Source organism: Perca fluviatilis, chromosome 4 (genome assembly GCF_010015445.1).
Source record: "Perca fluviatilis chromosome 4, GENO_Pfluv_1.0, whole genome shotgun sequence".
Taxonomy (NCBI): Eukaryota; Metazoa; Chordata; class Actinopteri; order Perciformes; family Percidae; genus Perca; species Perca fluviatilis.
The window spans coordinates 6,084,930-6,107,415 of NC_053115.1; the positions used below are offsets into that span (position 1 = coordinate 6,084,930).

The following is a 22,486-nucleotide window of genomic DNA, read 5'->3' on the forward strand; positions in this document are numbered from 1 at the left end:
GAAGAGGAGGGAGGGGCGAGCTAGCCTCAGTTTTGCTGGACAATACTTTGAACGTCAACAAGAAGTGACGTCACTGCTTAGAGCACCTTTAAGTATCAAAAGTACATTTCTGATTTCTAAATGTACTTATTATTAGAAGCAAAAGTAAAAAAAAACTTTGATTCTGAACTTTGTTGTGGCTTAGTCCTAGTAAAGCATAATATTCAGGGATTCCACATCCTTCTTGAACATCAAATTTAAACAACAGAATTTAAATTTATTTTTGTGAAAAAGAATCTTTCACTCCAACATGCAAAAACATTTCTTGCACGTAACGTGTAATGAAGATGCTTAGGGGAAATGGAGTGGAGCATTTTATTTAGGAAATTTAGTGAAGTAAAAGTAAAAGTTTCCAGAAATATAAATAACGAAGTAATTATGTGTTGTAATACAACACTGCTCATGTTTATGCGAGGGTTCGTGATCCATAAATGACATCATCAAGTATTTTGCATAAAGCACGAAGGCTCCGCAAGATGTCAATCATTGCCTCAAACCTGCCCCAAATGAGATAAGCGGTTGGGATTGGCCTGACCAGGATCTGGAAATCTGTCTGAACCAGAGAGGGACCAGACTTATCTGCCAGATCAAATATAACATGAGCTCGCTGATTCGTCTGGTTCCCAGGCTACTTTAAAGGTGCAGTAGGTAAGACTTATAAAACTAACTTTCTGTCATATTTGCTGAAACTGACCCTATGTTCCACTACATGACTACATGAAGCAGGTCATTTAAAAAAAAAATCCAGCTCCTCTGGCTCCACCTACAGCCTGTAGTGTGATTTGCAAAAATCCACCGCTCACGGTTCACATGCACCAATCAGGGCCAGGGGGGGTGTCTAACTGCGTGTCAATCACTGCTCATGCACATGCATTCATTCTCCCTTGTGGGTAGAGGGGCTTGGGATATTGTTTTGGGCTTTAGCAGAAAGGGGGGGAGGGACTGAGAGCTTTTGATGGGGAGAGTTTTTGATGTTCAATTTTTTTGACTAAGTCCTGGATCTTCGCAATCCTACCTACAGCATCTTTAAGGACTTTCGTTGATGAGAACCAATATCTTAAGGTCAGTGTGCTCAGCTCTCCTTGACTTCCTGCTCCAAAGAGATGGATCCAGCGCTGAGATGAATATGAAAGGAATACTTGAATAGCACTTTCCTCCTGCAGAACATGAATGAACACAACGGGCTCTTTTACAGGAGACGACGCGAGCGAATGCGGACATGGAGAAGCTGTTAAGAGCCATTAAAGTGACATTGACAAAAAGGCAGGAAGTCAGATTGTCATCTAGAGAGAAGGAAGAGTATAAGAAGTAATAGTCTTGGCCTGCAGGAGGTGAAATGCAGAGATCTGGGAGGCGTTAACGACAGGCCGGGTTTTTCATCATCGGGCTGCCTCTGTGTGTGCTGGGAGTTCAGAGGGACTGAAGAGGAGTCAAGAAACCTATATTTTTCAGGTCTCCCACACCAATTGTGATTTTTTAATTATTTACATACATCCGTGAATGCAGTATCCCTACAAATGATGTCCATATTTGCACACACACACACACACAACACACACACACACACACACACACACACACACACACACACACACACACACACACACACACACACACACACACACACACACACACACACACACACTTGCACACACTGTTTTTAAAGGATAAGTCTGGTGATATTTTTCTTATTGTCAACAAAACCCATGAAAAGTGCAAAACCAACAATGAATGCGTGTATTGTGTGTTTGCAAAGCCTGATATTATTCCTCTGCGCCATAGAGCTCCATTGTTGTTGAAAAACAAACTATTAAAAATACATCAATGAGCCACTCTGTTGCACTGGGTGACATGTTCCTTCATTACCATGAAAACACACACACACACACACACACACACACACACACACACACACACACACACACACACACACAGTGCGTGGCACTATCTTTGTGGGGACCCGTCAATGACATAATGCATTCCCTAGCCCCTTACCCTAACCGTAACCATCACAACTAAATGCCTACCCTTAACTCTTACTCTTACCCTCACCCTAACCATAACCTAATTTTATCCCTAATCCTAAAACCAAGTCTTAACCCTCAAACAGCCCTTTAAAGTTATGGGGTCCAGCATTTTGGCCCCACAAAGCTGTCCGGACCCCACAAGTATACTGTATTCCCGGTTTTTGGACCCCATGAATATAGTTAAACAAGAATACACACACACACACACACACACACACACACACACTGCAGTTTATTTGGAGTGCATCCCACATACACCATCCTGCTGAAGTAAACACAACTAGAACACCAAATGTGCAGCTGAGAATAGGCCCCAAGAAATTCCTCTTGTTTGAGTAACTTTTGCTAAAATATATAAACAGTCCAGATTTTTTAGGAAATTACGTAACCATTGAAAAAGAAATTGTATTATGTATTTGTACTTGTTTTGACCATTTTTACATTTTCAGCCTAAAACAAATGTATGGTGCCCCAAAGTGACCAATATTAAATGAATAAATAAGACATTACAAACAAAACAAAAATATTTGTACACAAGAATAAAATATATGAATCAAACAATACGGTGTGAAATAATTTAAGAATTAGAATAAATGAATGATACATTTTTTAAACCTGAAATGCTATTTTAACACTTATTTTTAAAGTCACAGAGTTTTATTTGTGTTTATTTTCTATTTCATTATACATATTTTTACTTCATTCATTTTTTGTTTAATTTCATACTATTGACAAAGGACATTTGGTTAGTTCTGGTCTTTTGTTGACAGCATATCACCAGCCTTGTCCTTTAATGTAACTTACTATTGGCATTAAAAGCCATTCATTTGACAATGATAGTGATCCTGAATTGTCATAACTGTTTCATTAATATAATAAACATTAGACTGGCTCTCTTATTCTCTTGATATAATAGTGACAGCATGATTAGCTTCTATTACACAAGCAGAGAAGTTTGCAATGACATATCTTAAAGCATGTTGAAAAGTGTTTTAAAATCCTATTACAGTAATTTACCACCGCTTTCCATACATGCCACTAAGGTAGATGGTTATAACATTACAAGCTCAGCTGTTTATTTAGCATTGCCGGAAAAAACTCCTAAACACTTTTTTTATGTATTACGTAAGCAGAGTGACACAATGAACACTTTGGTTTGAAATGTTCCCAAGTGTCGCATCACCTTAGCAGCAGAGAGGAGTGTGTGTGTGTGTGTGTGTGTGTGTGACATCTGTCAGAAAAGATATAGTGCTATCCTGGTTCATCCAAGTTTAAGCCCAAAAGCATGAAATGTAATTCAACCTCTAAGCGCAGACACAAAAATATAAATATCTGTCACAACTTGCCTTTCGTAAAACTTCTTCTGTCTGTATTCATATTCCTTACTGTCAGACTGGCACATCTGCCATGCCGACTGCAGCTGCTGTGAGAGAATCAGGACAAAACAGTCAGCTGTTCCCCTGTAGGCATATACGTGCTATCTTTGAGTTTTTATATCAGTGTCACGCACAAAGCTGTACATGTCATTGTGAGTGTAAGAAACAGGGATCGTGTTTGCTTTCAGAGAATCTTTGAGCCCCCCTTGTGCTGCTGTCAAAGTCCATCCTGTGTGAAGTAGATACATTACGCTGGTTTAAGGGATGAAGGAAGTGGAAATCAACCTGTCAAATGGCTTCGTATTCCTGGGCCGATATAGCCAATATTAATCCTGACTCAACACCTGATCTTACATATCGTCACTGTCGGGCAAAAACCTTGTATGTCCAAAATTTTTGCTTTTCTAAAAATGAAAAAAGGCTCATTTGAAAACATTATATTGAGCTATTTACCATCGACAATGTCAGATGAAATTGTCACTGTTTAAATATTTGTCAAACTCACAGACAGCCGTTAAAGACGTGTTCATATTGTGAGCTGTATGTTTTGTGTTATGTAAAAAAAATAACTGCCTTTGTTAGCCATACAGCCATGTCTCTCAGCTGCTGGGAGAGCATGGTGAAGGACGGGTGTGGACGAGGTGCCCAGAAGCCCTGCGGGACACAACATCAATCGCCACCTCTCTTTGGCTAAGGAGTTTGGAGCTGGCTGCTTTCAGATGCTTGTCTCTTAGGCTTATGCTAAATTCAGTGGGTTACAGTCATTAAAACTGCACCACCAAAGCACCACAACCACTGTACTTTCGACCCTGTTGGCAGACTTTAATTTTTTTTGGGGGGGGCATTTTAGGAACACCATGGGAACACCATGCAGCAAAGGGCCGCAGGTTGGAGTTGAACACGCGGACGCAGACTTGATTTTAGGCAATTGTGTGCAAAAGGCCTGGATTATGTTGAGTAGCAACATTTTTTATCTTACATTCAATGGCAATGTATTTCATTATTATTTCTCCAATCAATCACAGCGCAAAGATTTACATATTCACATACTGACCTTATGGCACTAAGGAATACTGTGTCATCATGGTGAATAGAGAGTGAAATCTTCAGTGTTCCACTACACTAAACTAAACCATCTTGAACAATAATGAACAAGTCCACAGTCAACTTTATATGTGTCAGGTGCCCACGCATGACACCCTGATGGAAGATCTGGGTCTACGGATGAGAATGTTCTGCTTGTTGAAAACATTTTATATTTTTAAACAAGAATCTCATATCCTGGAAATAGAATAAAATGAAAGGATAATCAAATTGGCTGCAAAGATAAAAGGTGAAAGGAAATGTACTATTCCACAGCATCTTGCATAATAAATGTGATGCTCTTGTACAGGGCGGAAATTGTCTTTCTAAAAATATTAGGGGAATAAAGGTAATTGTGTTTGAATGGGAAGCTGGGAATAATTGCATGCCCCTGATAACTACAATATAACCAGTTTTTCTTTAACTTTTTGTCATAGATTGATAAAAAAAATGTATATATTATCTGTAGGCTTATGCAACTACATGGTGTAATACAGAAATCCAGGCAGCGATAACTAGTTTTTAAAAATCTATTCATCCACAGTGTAGTAATAGTTTGTGATTTATTTGTGATATAAAGATGATGGCATGATAGCAACATTAGGGTGCCATGCAGGGGCTGCAGAAGTCACACTGTGTCTGAAACAAAGCCACCTCACACACTCACACCCATGGAATAGCCAGACCCTCCTCCGCAGCGCTGTGGAGGTAGGTCGGGCAATGCGAGACTATTTATAATGTGATAGTTACTGAATTTGACTGTTAGTTTGATCTCTTGTTTATGGGAAATGTACGTGTGTGTATGTTTGCGGGTGTACACATGCATGTTTATGTATGTGGGCATGGATAAGTGTATTGAATATTGATGTGTTTTTACATATACACTCACCTAAAGGATTATTAGGAACACCTATAAGATTTCTCGTTAATGCAATTATCTAATCAACCAATCACATGGCAGTTGCTTCAATGCATTTAGGGGTATGGTCCAGGTCTAGACAATCTCCTGAACTCCAAACTGAATGTCAGAATGGGAAAGAAAGGTGATCTAAGCAACTTTTAGCGTGGCCTGGTTGTTGGTGCCAGACAGGCTGGTCTGAATATTTCCCAATCTGCTCAGTTACTGTGATTTTCACGCACAACCATTTCTAGGGTTTACAAAGAATGGTCTGAAAAAGGAAAAACATCCAGTATGCTGCAGTCCTGGGGGGCCAAAATGCCTTGTTGATGCTAGAGGTCAGAGGAGAATGGGCCGACTGATTCCAGCTGATAGAAGATCAACTTTGACTCAAATAACCACTCGTTACAACCGCGGTATGCAGCAAAGCATTTGTGAAGCCACAACACACACAACCTTGAGGCGGATGGGCTACACCAGCAGAAGACCCCACCGGGTACCACTCATCTCCACTAAAAATTGGAAAATGAGGCTACAATTTGCACAAGCTCACCAAAATGGGACAGTTAAAAACTGTAAAAATGTTGCCTTGTCTGATGAGTCTCGATTTCTGATGAGACATTAAGATGGTAGAGTCAGAATTTGGTGTAAACAGAATGAGAACATGGATCCGTCATGCCTTGTTACCACTGGGCAGGCTGGTGGTGGTGTAATGGTGTGGGGGATGTTTTCTTGGCACACTTTAGGCCCCTTGGTACCAATTGGGCATCGTTTAAATGCCACAGCCTACCTGAGCATTGTTTCTGACCGTTTCCATCCCTTTATGACCACCATGTACCCATCCTCTGATGGCTACTTCCAGCAGGATAATGCACCATGTCACAAAGCTCGAATCATTTCAAATTGGTTTCTTGAACATGACAATGAGTTCACTGTATTAAAATGGCCCCCACAGTCTCCAGATCTCAACCCAATAGAACATCTTTGGGATGTGGTGGAACGGGAGCTTCGTGCCCTGAATGTGCATCCCCCAAATCTCCATCAACTGTAAGATGAAAAAAAACTTTCCCACTATCCAACAAAATTAAAAAAAAAAAATAACAACCTTTTTTTAATTATAAAAAAAAAAATTAAAGCAGTTCTGAAGACGAAAGGGGGTCAAACACAGTATTAGTAGAGTGTTCCTAATAATCCTTTAGGTGAGTGTATATGTCTGTGATGTAATGGGTATATATTGTGTGTCTAGTGTGGACCCCAGCAAGAGTAGCTGACTGCTACGACATCAGCTAATGGGGATCCTTATAATAAAAAAATAAACCCCTAATCAGAACCTTAATTTAAAAAATAAATAAAGATGTATTTAATTGATTTATGGACACTCATCTATCATACTACTATTAACTTCTCAAAATGTTTCTATGAGATTAGGCTTCATGAGCAGCTCTCCTGATGTGTGCAAGAACGTTTTAACATTATTCCAAATTCTATTTTGAGTGATAGTTTTATTCTCAGAAGAGTTCCTCATTGTCAAACATAACTCATTAAACCACAACGCAGGCAGCTTTCCTTCATGTTGTTTTGTTCCCTTCACAAATGAGTGTGGTGTTTCCGTTGTAACTTAGAAGCCAGACCTAGCTGCTGTAATTCTGTACATGAATCACAGCGCTCATTAACACCCACTGAAGCTATCTGTGGACCAGTCTGCATATTTATGCACAGTAACTGCTGTTCCACTTTTCCCCACAGACACTGTGTGTTTACTCATTGAGGTTGTTTGACATGCCGCACAACCTCTCAGGATATAGCCGCGCATGATGTTTTTTTATCCCTCCTCAAACAAATGTGTATGACGAGGGATAAAGACATTTTTGTAGTATGGGGTCTGATCCACAAGACGTGGGCACATCACCCAGTCACAGCTTTCATGCTCTCCATCGGAGACCCTGGACCCTCTGAAGGGCAGAGAAGGAGGAGGAGAGAGTTTGCCAGGTCTTGTCTTTAATGAGAGAAGCACCTTGTTATCCAGGACTCCTGCTGTTCATCTACCCTGGGGCAGTTGTCTTGGGTAAGCAGGATGAGGATGGGAGGCGACAAAAAAGCACATGGCTCCATGTGTAGTTAGTAGTTAGACTTGTACGGCTTAATCTTTGAGACAGGCATATTTAATAAATCTTAATCAATTAAAACACACAGTAATGATAGCTGAAAAGGCTGTTCAGCAGCTAGAGTGAAACCTGGTGTAGTGCTGCTCTACAGGACATCCACAAATTGACACCTCAGGTTTCTAACCTGTATGTCTTTTCTTTTGTTTAAAACGTTTAACCTTGAAAGATAAAAACCACAGAGGAAAAGGACGCAGTGTGGACCCCAATGTTCCTGGAGGATAAGAGACCTTTAAGGCCTCGATTGCCTCCTTGGAAGGAACTGACTGACCCATGTCTGCACTCCTGCTCTGCTTTTTTGCTGCTGGGGTTAGGGTGACAGAGTGTGTGGTCTGCATCCTCAAATACTCTCCCCACACTTATTCTGCAGCTCTGGCAAACTTAGCCTCCTCTGATAATACACACGCTGTTTTCTTCTTTTATTTCCTTGGGAAAAGATGCAGGACATGGAAAGTCATTTATCTATGGCTTAAATGATGAAGAAAAACATGTTTTGCTGTTCAGGGTCGCAGTGTTACAGCATGTGGAAATCGCAGTCCTATTTGTACTGCTACAGAGAATACTTTAGGCTACTACAGAGAATCTATATGCTCGCTAGTTAATGAATAAGGTCATGAAACCCCTGGGCACAATTAGTTTTCATTAGCAATGCACGGGTCAGCAGTGGCATCATCCAGATCTTCTCGCATATCAAAAGCTCAGCTACCCGTGTGTGCCCACTGCCCAACATAATTAAGTTCAGACCTGCATCTGCATAATGATAATTAATTTAGTAATGATGATTAACCAACGAATATGTAATGCAAATGTAAAAATGTTGCTGCTGTGTACATGAACACGGCAACAGTATTAGATAATCAGATTTTCAATAGGCTACCAACTTTTAAGTATATATAATATACATTTCTATATTTCTTGTGTTAACAGCTAGCATGCTAGTGGAATACCATGCTAGCAGATTAGCTCTCTAGCAATAGTGCTGGCTTTGGACTGATTTGTATTTTCTTATCTTGTTCCCATGCTGTCTTAAATTGATTCCTTAAATGTATCCTGTGCTTGTGTGGCGCGGAACAGTGCATAATGCAGCATTTGTCATTTACACAAACAGAGCCCAGGGACACTAAAATGTGTGGTTTTCATAGTCGTAGTCACAAAATTGTCAAAAATGCCTCATGTCACCACCACAATCAGAAGAGACTGGCCCGATCCGCCCCAATTGGAATTCATTTTCAATCAAGTTCAGGGGGGTGGTGTAAACCTTTCATCATCCGCTCAATAGAGAAATATTAGCACCTAATTATTATGTAAACACTTAATCCAATTGTAACTCTCTGGTTGGAATAAATATATTTTTTCTGCACGTTGCTCATTCTGTGAGAACAATTTTCTGTCCCCAGTCTTTTCTTTGGACTTTCATCCAATGGCTCCTGGTGGAAGAAGGGGGGACCAACCATTCTTGATGAGCTTTAAAGGATCTCTTTCACTCCTTGTATTTCTGGCAGAATAGACGCATCACAGTAGGCGGAACCACTTTGCGTACATTAAAAAAGTTATCTGATTAAATGCTTTGGGGCATGTAAACGTACATCTTATCCAATCGCTTTATTTAGCATCCACATAATTGGTTAAGTTGGAATCTCTAATCAGAATGATATCAATCGGGGATGAAGAAATATTGTCCATGTAACCGCCGTGTGATTATGAATCCTGAAATGTGGCGAGGACCGATTCGCCATCACAATCCACTTACACAGGCCCTCAAATGGCCTAACCATGTGATGGAATGTCTGGCCCAGGAGCCATCGAAGCTTCCCATGTCATTGTGTGTCAGCACTCACAAACACAACATGTATCCACCGGTCTCAGTAACTCCTGTGTGTGCCATATCCATGCTGGGTTTATTTACAGAAAGAACCTGACTGCAGCCTTCTCTTGCATGCCTCAAGTAGTCTTTTTCCCAATCCTTTTGACTGTGCACAGGAAGTCATGGTTGAAATTGCACAAATCAGCTCATATACTTGTCAACAGTTTGATCCATTACAGATATCAATGCACTCCTTTATGGAGAAAATAAGAAAATAAAATTCTGTCAGAGATCGATGTCAAGCTGAAGCTGTGATAAAAACTAGAATGTGAAAGCCGTAATAGCTTCTGATGCATTTCTGCTATCTAAACCTTGAAGTTGTTTCTTTTAAAAATGACTTTTTGAGAGCTTGGCCCATTGGTCCTTTCATACAACATACGATCAAAGGCACTAAAATCACCTCTGTGCCTCCAGTGGCTCGCAAGACTTTTAAATACAGCATGTCATGCTGCTGTGAGATAATGAGCATCTGTTGCATATATTTTCATCTATAACTACATCTATAACAAGACATCTAAAGCTCCCAGGCTTGTTTTGTCTACATTGCTAACGATGTCTTCATCATTTATAAACTAGAATAGAATAAAATCCAACACATACATTAAGTGTTTACATGCAATGCAATATATATGTCACATATTGGGTAAGGTGACCAAACTCCCTTAAGCTCATCATAGTTCTATAAAAGTTAGTCTATATCCACAATGTTCCACTTCCGGAAATTCCGGATATTCCACTGGATGTCACTCTTTTCGGATGTCCGTTTTCAGATGCCCCGTTACCTTCTGCTTCCAAATTTTAAACTCCGGTAAATGTATGAGGACTGTGGTTAACTGCTCCTCAGATCTTTGCAGGGTAAAACCAGACAGCTATCTAGACTGTCTGTCTGATCTGTCCAATCTGAGTTTTCTGTTGCACGACTAAAACAACCTTTGAACGTACGCGCGTTCCACCAAAACAAGTTCCTTTCCGAGGCTATTTTGCAGAGGCACCATGGCTCCGCTCGGCGCTTAGCACCGTGGCTCCGCTCGGCGCTTAGCACCGCCCATGATGATCGTGATTGGTTTAAAGAAATGCCAATAAACCAGAGCACGTTTTTCCCCCATCCCGGAATGCTGTGTGGACTAGCCAGACCCTCCTCCGCAGCGCTGTTGAGGAAGGTCTGGCAATGCAAGACTATATATAACAGTTAAAATCAAACTAACACAAAGGTGTGTTTGGTTTAGGATTGTCTGTCTCTTGCTGAAGTTGCTGAAATTAACTGACTCACCCAGACAGATATAAACCTCACTGGAACATGGAAGCAAAATTCACTCCACTTTCCCGCTGCAAAAAACATTAATCAGACATTCAGAGAAGATAATAACAGACATTACTCTCACCAGTGAAGTTTGGTTGCCATAGATATATATGGGGCTCCACCGATCCTTCATCTGACCCTCGGTAATACAGCCTTCGGTAAAAGTGAAAATGAAAATGTTTGTTTTTTATTATTCCTGTTTTTAAATCAGAGTTGCCATCTATTTCTCTTCACAGCGTCGTTTACTTCTCCGCCAGGCTCCGTAAGACGCGTTCATATCTTATTTATTTGGCCGGACCTCTTCACAACTGCCTCCACACACTTTATTTGCTTGGTTAAAGGAAATAAAAACCGTCTTAAAATACATCCATGAATAAAACCAACCGCATTCCAGATCTGACAACATATTTCCGTTTTATGCTGGTTAGGATAGGAACTTTTTTTAAAAGCCAGGCCTTGTTTGTGGTAGTGGGCAGTGTGGACACTGTTGAAGCTCAGCATCAAAATAACTGAACCACCCCTTTGGAAATCACGGGTCGCTAGACACAGTGCCCTGACTGACCAAGGTGCAAACTAACGAACTAACCAACTTGTTTTTATATTATTTGCCATTTAAAATGGTAATATGCAAATAAGATTAAGAGAATAAATCGTTTTGCAAGTACTTTTACTTTTAATACTTAAAGTACATTTAAAATCAGGTACTTTTTACTTTTACTTAAGTAGGGTTGTCATTGTGGTACTTCTACTTTTACCAAAGTAAATATGTCTCTGGTTATTTGTACTTTTACTTAAGTACTGAGATTCAGTACTTCCTCCACCACTGCCCAACAGTAGCCCTTTTCTGTTATACTGTATGTAGACGCACAAATGTGTGGGTAGATGGGTGGATATGAATGTGAGCAGAGATATGTGTCATGTATACATACAGTATATATGACAATATAAATGAATACATTGTCTCAGGATTTTCTTTATTAATGTATGTACTTATCACACATAATCCTTAAAATAGTTAAAGTAGTTGACATACAATATTCCTAAAATATCATACTCTATGTATACTGCACTATATTCAATAACATTAATATACAGATTACATACACCGCATTGACATGCATCCAGCACTTCAGTTTACACGTGATACGTCACCAAACGTCACATGATACATCACACTAGCATACAGTAGGAAATGTACTGTATATGTATATCCAAACTGTTCTTTTACATTAAAACATAGACTCCTGAAAACTCAAAGAAATAAAGCAAAGCCCTATTTTCCTCAACTTTGCTGATGCTTCAAACTAAATCCTTGTTAGAATTTTGAGAGTGTCCTGTTTGGAAAAAAAGTAAACAGTGAGTTTTTTCAAGTTAACAGAAGAGACGTAACCTGGAAGTGAAGTAACGTCTGATATTAACCCAAACTACAATCTCTTTCTAAACTTAAACAAGTAGTTTTTGTGCCTAAACTTTGTGCCTAAACCTAGCCGTTTTGTTACGTTCTATGCTTTTGATATGAGGACAGAAAACGCTCCGGTGGGTCCTATTAGAGGGTGGGAATAAACAACCTATGTCGTCATATGTTTTGGAGGACTTTGCTTAACATAGTTCATAGCTTTTAATCAGATAACACTACAGATGTTTCCTACCACCCGATTTACACATTATTAACGTCTTTACGAGCTAAGACATCTTTAATTGTAATGCTGCAAACCAATGTAGTAAATCAATTAATTAAAGCAAGCTAGTAAGAAGAACTTTACGCCATGGTTTTACGAATAGATGGTGCAACCGAATCAAGTAGAGTCCACTCAAACTACTATTTCAGATCAGGATCCTCCTAATCTATTACTACCTTTCACTTGCTCACTCTTTTGTAGCTAAGAATGTTATTTTTCTTAGATGACACTTAATGTAAAATGATGTGACTCCCTTTGTGCCCTTTGTGCTCGAGCTCTGACTCAACTCTCACTGTTACAAGCTCTAGTAAATAAGTGTCTAAACGTGACTTGATGATTTTTACTGTACGTACACACCGCCGTCGACTTGAGCTTCAAAGTTACCGGAAGTCATTCATTTTCAATGGAAGCCGGCTTCTCTCAGCTGCAAGAAGCGATAAATCTGTTGGCGTCACGTTTTAGGCGTGTTGAGCGACCAGAGCGTCAAGCAGAAAGTTGAAAGTGGGTCAACTTTATGGTAATGAGCTATGACGTACTTGGCGCTGGCTGATTCCAGAGAAACATACGATGTAAACTTTCGTTCCTACCACAAGCTGCACAGTTTCAGGATTCAGGGCGGATTATATTTCTTCCACGGAGCTCTGTCAGTTGGCCACAGGGCGGGATCGGGCGGTGATAAAAGAGGCGTCAGAGTTTCCCCGGTTTACAGCTCGGTGTTTTTCACTTTCACTCGGATGGTCCGTTAAATGTTAACGGTAATGTTAAATAAAGTAGTAAAGTGATCGAACGTAGAATGCTGCCACGTTGGAGTGGCCAAAGCATCAAAAGCTTCACCGTACTTTTTGACAAGCGTCCTTGACAGGGCGGCCAGAGCTTCTTTTGCAGCTCAAGTCGGCGGCGGTGTGTACGTACAGTTGAGCTTGTCTGTGAGAACCCCAATTCAGCCTACAAAAGTCTCTTGTGTCAAGGTGTGGTGGAATTTGAAATAAGTCTTACAAAAATTATGTAAATTACTATTAAACTGTCACAATAGATGACGGAAATAAGAGGAAGCCTTTGTGGAAGAATGTCATGAAAGCAAGGACATCCCAGAGAATGGGTTAGCTACGACCTTGTGCGGTGATGGAAGCCAGCAGTGTTTTCTTCTTCTTCTTTTCAAATATAATGGAAAGCAAATGACAGGTCTTGTACTCCATGTACAATAATAATAATAACTTTATTTGTATAGCACCTTTAAAAACAGAAGAAACAAAAGCATAAACAAAACATAAATATACACAGCACATCAATACACATAACTATACATATGCAACAAAAGATGAGTTAGCTCTAAAGCACAGGAAGGAGAAAAAGAAAATTCACAAGTAGATCGAAGAAAAGAAGTGGAAATAACAAGTTATAGGAGGACAGTCAGTAAGTGGCGATGAACAGAGAAAAGGCAAAAGGATAAAAAGGATAAAAAGGATAAAAAGGATAAAAAGATAAAAAGACAGCATCACATAAAAGCAAGTCTATAAAAATGTGTTTTAAGAAGTGACCTAAAAGAAGTCACTGATTCAGCGAGCCTTATCTCCTCGGGCAGGTCGCTCCAAAGCCGAGGCGCCCTGACCGAGAAGGCACGATTGCCTCTGATTACAAGCCTCGACTTTGGAATGGTTAAAAGGGCCCCGCCCAAGGATCTAAGGCTGCGAACAGGCTCGTATGGGACAAGCATCTCCGAGATAGAGCCTTACGAGCCTTAAAAGTGATCAGTAAAATCTTAAAATCAATTCTAAAACGGACACGGAGCCAGTGAAGTGAAGCTAGGATTGGAGAAATGTGTTGCCTTCTGTTAAGACCAGTAAGAAGCCTGGCTGCTGAGTTTTGAACCAGCTGGAGGCGGGATATTGATATGTGGTTGATGCCGGTTAATAGAGAGTTGCAGTAATCTAGACGGGAGAAAAGGAGGGCATGGGCTACTTTTTCCAGATCGTGCTGTGACAGTATGCTTTTTATTTTGGAAATGGTTCTGATATGGAGGAAGCAGGACTGGACAACTTTATTGATATGCGGGGTGAGTCAAAAATGACACCTAAGTTTCTGGCAGTGGGTTTGATATAACTAGATAGTGGCTGATGGATGGTGTTAGGTGGATTGAACAGTATTATTTCAGATTTGGAGGTGTTAAATTGTAGAAAGTTATGGGCCATCCAGCGGTTCACATCTCTGATGCAGTCTGAGACTGAGGAGGTAAATCTGTGTGTCGTCAGCATAACAATGAAAAGAAGCATTATGCTGCTGGAGAAGTTGGCTGAGTGGAAGCATATAAATAGAGAATAAAATTGGACCTAAAATGGAACCCTGCGGTTGAGTTGTAGAGGAAGAGTTGTTGCCTATGGTGACAGCACAGGTTCTGTTAAAAAGGTAAGAAATAAACTAACCAAGTGCAGTGTCCCTGATACCAACACAAAGTTAAAGACAGTTTATTAAAATGTTGTGGTCTATTGTATCAAATGCAGGTCATTGGTTACTTTAAGGAGGGTTGTTTCAGTGCTGTGTAAAGCTTTAAAACCAGATTGAAATTTCTCTAATAAATTATTGTGTGCCATAAAAGACAAAAGTTGGAGAGAGACCACTTTTTCTAAAACTTCTGATAAAAAGGGAAGTTGTATTCCATTTTGTAGATGTCATGAATACATCAAATCCAAAATGCTTCTTTGGTTTAGCAAATCTCCCCATGCGCATGCATGTCTTTCAAAATTGCGTCATCATTGAACTTTACCACTTGGTATGAGTGTTTGAAAATAATTTTCCCACACACAACCTGCAGCTGTCCTTGTGTCCTTCGGTTTTTGTACATCCAGTCCTCAGCTGCTATTTTGATAGCCGAGGACAAAAATCCATGCTCTGCCAGTATGCTACTTTATGAAAGACTAACACGTGGGGAGCAAGGCGAGGCAAGGCAGCCTCTGAGGTGCTTTGAGAGAATGTAATTTGAAGATTGGTGGCATGACGATTCTACATCTGAAAGAAAAGAAATTTACCGGCTGTCAGCTTACCTTATAAATCCTTGGGGTGTGTTTTTCTTTCCTTTTTGCATTTCCTTATGTTACCAAACCAATGGGTTGAGAAGGGATACAGCTACAGTGACGACTAGACGTTTCTGGGTGAAAGTATTAATATTATAATAATTATATTTTATTATATTTTGCGAGATTTGGCGTAATGTTGTGTAACTTTGGGCCGTAGCTGTATCCCTTCTAGCCACAACCATACCAATGCCTTCTCATGAACGTGTTAATATGATATTGTATGAAAAGGTATGCACAACAATTCGTATGATATCTTACAAAAATACAGTGACCACTGACCAGTTACTTGACGGCAACTTGTCTTGTCTCCTCCCTTATCTTTTCTCTGGGATTGTCCCAGCAGGTGGGGCCCGGCATTACCAGGAGTCAGCCAACATGTAGTCTATATCCACGACGTTCCACTTACGGGATTGCTCCGTTGCCGCCAGAAATTCGCCGGATTTCACTCTTTTCTGTCGGATGTCGGTTACCTTCCGCTTTCTTTGTGTTGGAATTTAAAACTCTGGTCGATTTAAGGACTATGGTTAACTGCTCCTCAGATCTCTGCAGGGTAAATTTAGACAGCTAGCTAGACTATCTGTCCAATCGGAGTTTTCTGTTGCATGACTAAAACACCTTTTGAATGTACACACGTTCCACCAAAACAAGTTCCTTCCTGAGGCTATTTTGCAGCGGCACCGTGGCTCTGTCCGGCGCCTAGCGCCACTCCTGAAGATTGTGATTGGTTTAAAGGTCCTATGACATGCTGCTTTTTGGATGCTTTTATATAGGCCTTAGCGGTCTCCTAATACTGTATCTGAAGTCTCTTTCCCGAAATCCAGCCTTTGTGCAGAATTACAGCCACTAGAGCCAGTCCCACAATGAGCTTTCCTTAGGATGTGCCATTTCTGTGTCTGTAGCTTTAAATGCTATTGAGGAGGAGAGAGGGGGGGCAAGGTGGAAGGTGGGGGTGTGGCCTTGACCAACTGCCACTTTGCTTGTTTGCAAGCCATGATGTCTCTCTCTTTCTCATGGGCGGGCCAAATTCTCTGGGCGGGCAAAGCAGAGAAAGGAGAGGTAACCTTGCTCCTTATGACCTCATAAGGAGAAGATTCCAGATCGGCCCATCTGAGCTTTCATTTTCTCAAAGGCAGAGCAGGATACCCAGGGCTCGGTTTACACCTATCGCCATTTCTAGCCACGAGGGGACCATAGGCAGGCTGGGGGAACTCATATTAATGTTTAAAAAAACTCATAAAGTGACATTTTCAGGCCATGGGACCTTTTAAAGAAATGCCAATAAACCAGAGCACGTTTTTGTCCCATCCCGGAATGCTGTGTGGACTAGCCAGACCCTCCTACACAGCGTTGTGGAGGAAGGTCTGGCAAAGCAAGACTAGCCAACATGAAACCTTATACAAGAGGCTCATGCAATAGAGACGGAAAACAATGCTGATAATGTGTGAGCAAATGATGCTGGCATGTTGTATAGCAAAGAATAAGGGAGCAACAGCAGCGACATTATGTCATCCAAGGGGCTGATCCTCTGATGACATGCTCTGGCAGAAAGAATCAGATGTTTGCCCCAACCCCATAATCTAGCTGCATGCGTTCCTCTCACATGTTTATGGATGTGGAGCAAATGAGATTGGAGATGGTACAGAGGGATAGGCTCAGAGGATAAGCTCTGGCTGTAATGCAGTCTGTGAAATCCAACATTTATTTCCAGTTGTAAACTACATGGTTCATCCTCTGGCACTCTGCTGGTTGAGCCACAGAGGGAAGGATGTAAGCACTACATCACGCCTCCCTTTTTTCATGAGATCATATAACCATTAGTTAAAACCAACACCACTGCCAAAGGGGGTAGGTCATTGGAGCCAGTAATCTCTGTTGACACACTGGGGAGCTGAGGATGTCAAGCCTGTCAGGTTGCCCAACACTCCCGTCTTGATGCTTTTTTAAACCCCCGCACCTCCATAAAAATGTGTCTGGTAATAAATTACTTTTTAAATTTAGGAGATCATATTCTCAATAAATTGGGGGTAATTAGAGAAACATATGAGACAAAGGCCCCTAAAGATAATAGTAATAATCCATTCATATGTCATAAAACCAAATAATGATAAGTCCTGTCTCCCGGTAACACAAAAAAAGTAAAAAAAAAAAAATTAAATATAAGCAATCACTTGAGGCAGTACCAAATTAGATTTTTACTGATGTGCAGCTTCACTTCACTTTTGTTCAGATTGTTCAGCTCTCTGTTTTAAGGCCCTTGGTTCGTGTTCTTTGATTCACCTCAGAACAATACATAAAATAACATGAATGCTTTTAAAATGATATGAGATGCTGACACCACAGAACCAGCACATTGAGATTAAAGGGTATGCTGTTATTGTACCTGGATATTGTTCCTTTCAATCATCAATGAATAAAACTCATGTGAAATCGATATACTTCTGAGTGATGGATGCATTTTGGAGGCAGTCAGCTGGTAGTACCTTGAGTCAAAACTACACAATGTGTAGCTGCTATTAGTTGTTATGCTACACACAGATGGAAGCCACTTTCTGATGATGTTAAATGAACCCCAACTCTAGCCACTTTCAAATCTAAATCAACAACTCTGCTATTCTCTCGTACCTATGATTGATTAAGTATCTTTACTGTACTTTTCTTTCCCTTGTTTAATTTGGAGCAACGTATTACTGCACTGTCACTGCACTAAACTACATGCTGGTCTTTCTGAAATTTCTCATTTTAGTCTATTAAAACTGGTTTCCCCCCTTTGGATTGGCCTGTTTGAAACTTCCCTTGCCTTGCATGATTTTCATTGTTCAATATAATAGATGTATGGGTCACTACCGCATGCTTTATTTTATTCTTGTCGTCCTGCGTGACTCAGTTGTCAGTGTCACTCTGCCGGGCTGTGATGAAGACAGATTTAGCTCTGAAGTGTTGATTGGCCATGTCAGTCAGCTACACAAGAGGTGCCACTGCTCTGAAATTCATCAATGTCAGGCTCCTTCGCTAATCTGAGTTCTCCACAGCTTGCTCACTCATCATCATCATCATCATTTGCATTTGTTTGCAATGTCAGGTTCCTTTTGCCGCTTTTAAATGTCAAAAATAAAATCTGCTCGAAGAAAAACATACAATTGTGGTTGTTTGAAAAGGTGTACAGTGGCTCTCTGTATTCCAAAGTGTGACGACTATTGGAGGGCTGCAAAAGATTTTCAGATGATTGGGCGCCTGGGTAGCTCACCTTGTAGAGCAAGCAACCATATATAGAGGTGTACCCCTCGATGCAGTGGCTGCTGGTTCGACTCCGACCTGCAGCCCTTTGCTGCATGTCGTTCCCCCTCTCTCTCCCCCTTCATGTCTTCAGCTGTCCTATCAAGTAAAGGCCTAAAATGGGCAAAAAAGAAAAACTTTTAAACTATTTTAAAAGAATTGCTGAAAAAAAAAAATTGATTATCAAATTTGTTGACGTATAATCTCCTGTCAAGCGATTAATCAGTACTTGTTTCAGCACTACTATTTTTGAATTGGGACACTTGACAGATCACCCCACTCATCGTGAGATTTATTATATTTGGATTGTAATGAATGGACCATCAAGCATTCATTCAACCACACAGAGGGGTTAGGGTATGGGTAAGAGATCAACAATATATATTACGACTTGATGTGATTATTTGTAATGACAATTGTGACAATATCACCATGCATCGTGTTGGAGTACATTTATCTAGTATATGATCATTGTTGTAACTCAGAACAATATGAATTCACAGTTTGAAATAAAAAAGTGGGATGTACCACTCAAGTGTACTTCTTTCCAGTAGTGCAGTGGCCTCAGAAATACTTTCATTGGCGAGTACACTGTGGAGAGTGGGTTTGAATGGATGTATTCAAAGCTGTGGCCTTGGAATATAAAGAGGTGGAGTGGAAAAATAAAGATGCTAGGAATATAACAGGATACCACACTACGTTTGCCCTAATCAAGACCATCTTCAGCATCTCTGAGTGTAAAATACGCTTTTGCTTCTGGCATTAAAACAATTCATTTTAAAAAGGAAAAGAGCATTTTTAGAAAAATGAAAGGTATGGGCAATGTCATGTCAACTTTTACCTTGGTCTTGTTTTTGGTTTTGTAACTCCTGTGAGGTGATTCTGGTGTGAGTGAGTCACAGAGTTTCTGAATGGCGGGCTGGGTTTATAAACCTCCGCCAGCCATGAACACATGAGTTTGAAGGCCACTTGTCTCTGCTGTCTGTCACGTATGCACATGCAGGAAGGTCTGTCAGCATCAGCATCCTTACTTTTCACCCTGGAGGGCACTGGAGCGCAAAGACAGCTCTTCATCATGAGGTCCTTCTTCCTACTGCTCTTCACCCTGTTGTTGGTGTCCCACGGATCTTCGGCAGTCATCACAGGGGTAAGTGAGAGCAAACAGGTAGATACCACAGGGGTGTGATGGGAATATGCAAGTACTTGTTTTTTTAAACTATATTCACAAAGGAAAATGTTGCCTGATGTGTACTGCTTAATTGTATTTTTTTGGTCTGAAGGGCAAACATTTAGCATAAGTTATAACCAACAAAAAATGCTGTCATATTTTGACACTTCAAATGGAGGATACTTTGGTATGAAATTAAACTCTCAATGCAAAAGAAACTGAAAGAAAATTAAATATAGTAGTAAAAAACACATCAAATAAGTATATAAAGTGACAGTAAAGGACAAAAAAACTTTTATTTGTGCGTGTATCATGTCTTATTTATGCTTAGACCAAAGACTCATTGTCACATTTATCTTCATCAAATGATTCTCCAAATAATTATGTAGGCTATAAATATTAGAATTTTACTGTGCTTTTACTGTGATGGAAATTACTTATTATTTAGTATAATGTAGTTTTTTTTTGTTTACTTTTAAAGAGACTTACTAAAAAAGAAAGACAAAGAAATTATTTTCTTAAATTTCTCTCTGGAATTTGATGCCACACATACAACCAGTATGTGAGGCTTTTTTATATATATTCTAAAAGCATCAAGAGCTATTATAATGTAAAAGGAGAAGTGCAGTATATCTATTCATTTATTCACATCCATTTATTACAACCCACCAGTGAAGTTGCAAATTCTTTTGAATGATTTCCCTTTCTGGATCAGGATTTACATAATTCTATGAGCATGGATCATGGCCATAACCTGCTAATAAAACAGCCATCCCTGTCACAACAAACCTCTGGTCGCTGATGTGAATTGAAAGAGGAGCAGGCAGCCATAAAACAGAAAGTGATTTTCATCCACGTCTGCCGCATGAAATCACTTCTGTTCCTCTTCATTGCGTTTCCTTCAGCTCGTCCAATGCGAGAACTGTCACTCAGCTTGTCATCCACACACTCAAAACAATAAATTCCTCCCAATCCTGAGGTGTTTTGTTGAGGTATGATATGACTGATAGTGTAATAACATTATGCCATAATATACTGATAACGTAAGAGCATGTTTGCGGTATTTTGTGCTGCTAATACATTTGTCATCCATCACAAAAGCTCACAACCACACTACCTGCATTTTCCTGTTAATATCACAATTATGAGTAGCTGGCTGTTCATTTGTCTTTTTTTTTCTATATGTTCGAAATAAAGCCTTCATCCATTTATTCATTCGGACCACATTTTATTTGAAACAATTTTTCAAACCTGAAATGGTGAAATGGTCTCATAATATAACAGTGATATTACTGTAACAGATAGCAACAGTCATAAAGGTAATAATGAGTAAATATTAATATGTGTGTGTGTATGTGTGTGTGTGTGTGTGTGTGTGTGCGTGTGTGTGCGTGTGTGTGTGTGCGTGTGTGTGCTGGTGTTTGTGTGTGTGTGTGTGTGTGTGTGTAGGCCTGTGAGAAGGACTCTCAGTGTGGAGAAGGCATGTGCTGTGCAGTGAGCTTGTGGATCCGCAGCCTGCGTATGTGCACGCCCACGGGCCAGAAAGGAGACGACTGTCACCCTATGAGCCACAAGGTGAAATCGTCGACAGGTGTAGCCTACTGTCATCTCATCTGTGAAGCATCCCACGTCAGTGATTTGTCTCCATACAGTGGTGTCATGGCAGTGATGCTGTCTAAGCACCTCGACCCTCACCTTCAAAATTCACAAAAGAGGCCAGAAAAAACGGTTACACTTTACTTGAAGGTATCTACATAAGAGTGACATGACACTGTCATGAACGTGTCATAAACATTATAAACAAGTCATAAAAGTTTACGACATAACGCTTCTGTCGCTTCGATTTTTGTCATGACAAGTTAGGGTTAGGGTTAGGGTTAGGGTTAGGGTTAGGGTTCATGTGTCATGACAGTGTCATGTCACTTATGTAGATACCTTCAAGTAAAGTGTTACTGAAAAAACTATGCGTAAGAAGCAGTTAACAAGAACAATCCTAGGACTGCGAAGTCGACTGACACTTTCACCACCTTCCATTGCATCCATTATGCCTGATGAAAATAAAAAAAAAATGAATACCAAAAGGTGTCTCTCTTTCTGCTTCCAGGTTCCTTTCAATGGGAAAAGACTCCACCACACTTGCCCCTGCCTGCCCAACCTGTTGTGTATCACCACAGAGGAGGGGAGATCCAAATGTCACCCACCATACAGCTATTCCAATTACTACCTCTGAGACACTTACAGTTACACTGTTTGCCACTAGCACTGTTCTGCCTTTAAAAAGCCTGTTTGTTTTTTTATTTTATTTTAAATAAAGATATATATTTAATAACGCATCATCATTTGGTTCAGGTTGAATTTACTATATATTTAAAGGATAATGCCCCCTTGCATTTTAGAACCAGTAATATAATTAACACAATGCCAGATGGGAAAAGATGCTCCCTGCTCTCAATGAGATGAGAGTTGTGTTGCAAATAGTACAAGACTGCTCCATATACTGTGTTTTTTACTTAAACACGCACAACTTTGCCACTTTACAAACTTGA

The 22,486-nt window shown here is 40.2% G+C and overlaps 1 protein-coding gene across 1 annotated transcript; it reads left to right on the forward strand.

The window, feature by feature from the left end:
* The first annotated feature begins 19,683 nt into the window (after positions 1-19,683).
* Positions 19,684-22,217, forward strand: prok2 (prokineticin 2). Its single transcript, XM_039798603.1, is given in 4 exon segments — positions 19,684-19,714; positions 19,717-19,919; positions 21,390-21,515; positions 22,045-22,217. Coding segments are annotated over 4 exon segments (486 nt in total). The 3' UTR covers positions 22,171-22,217.
* Positions 22,218-22,486: the final 269 nt, after the last annotated feature.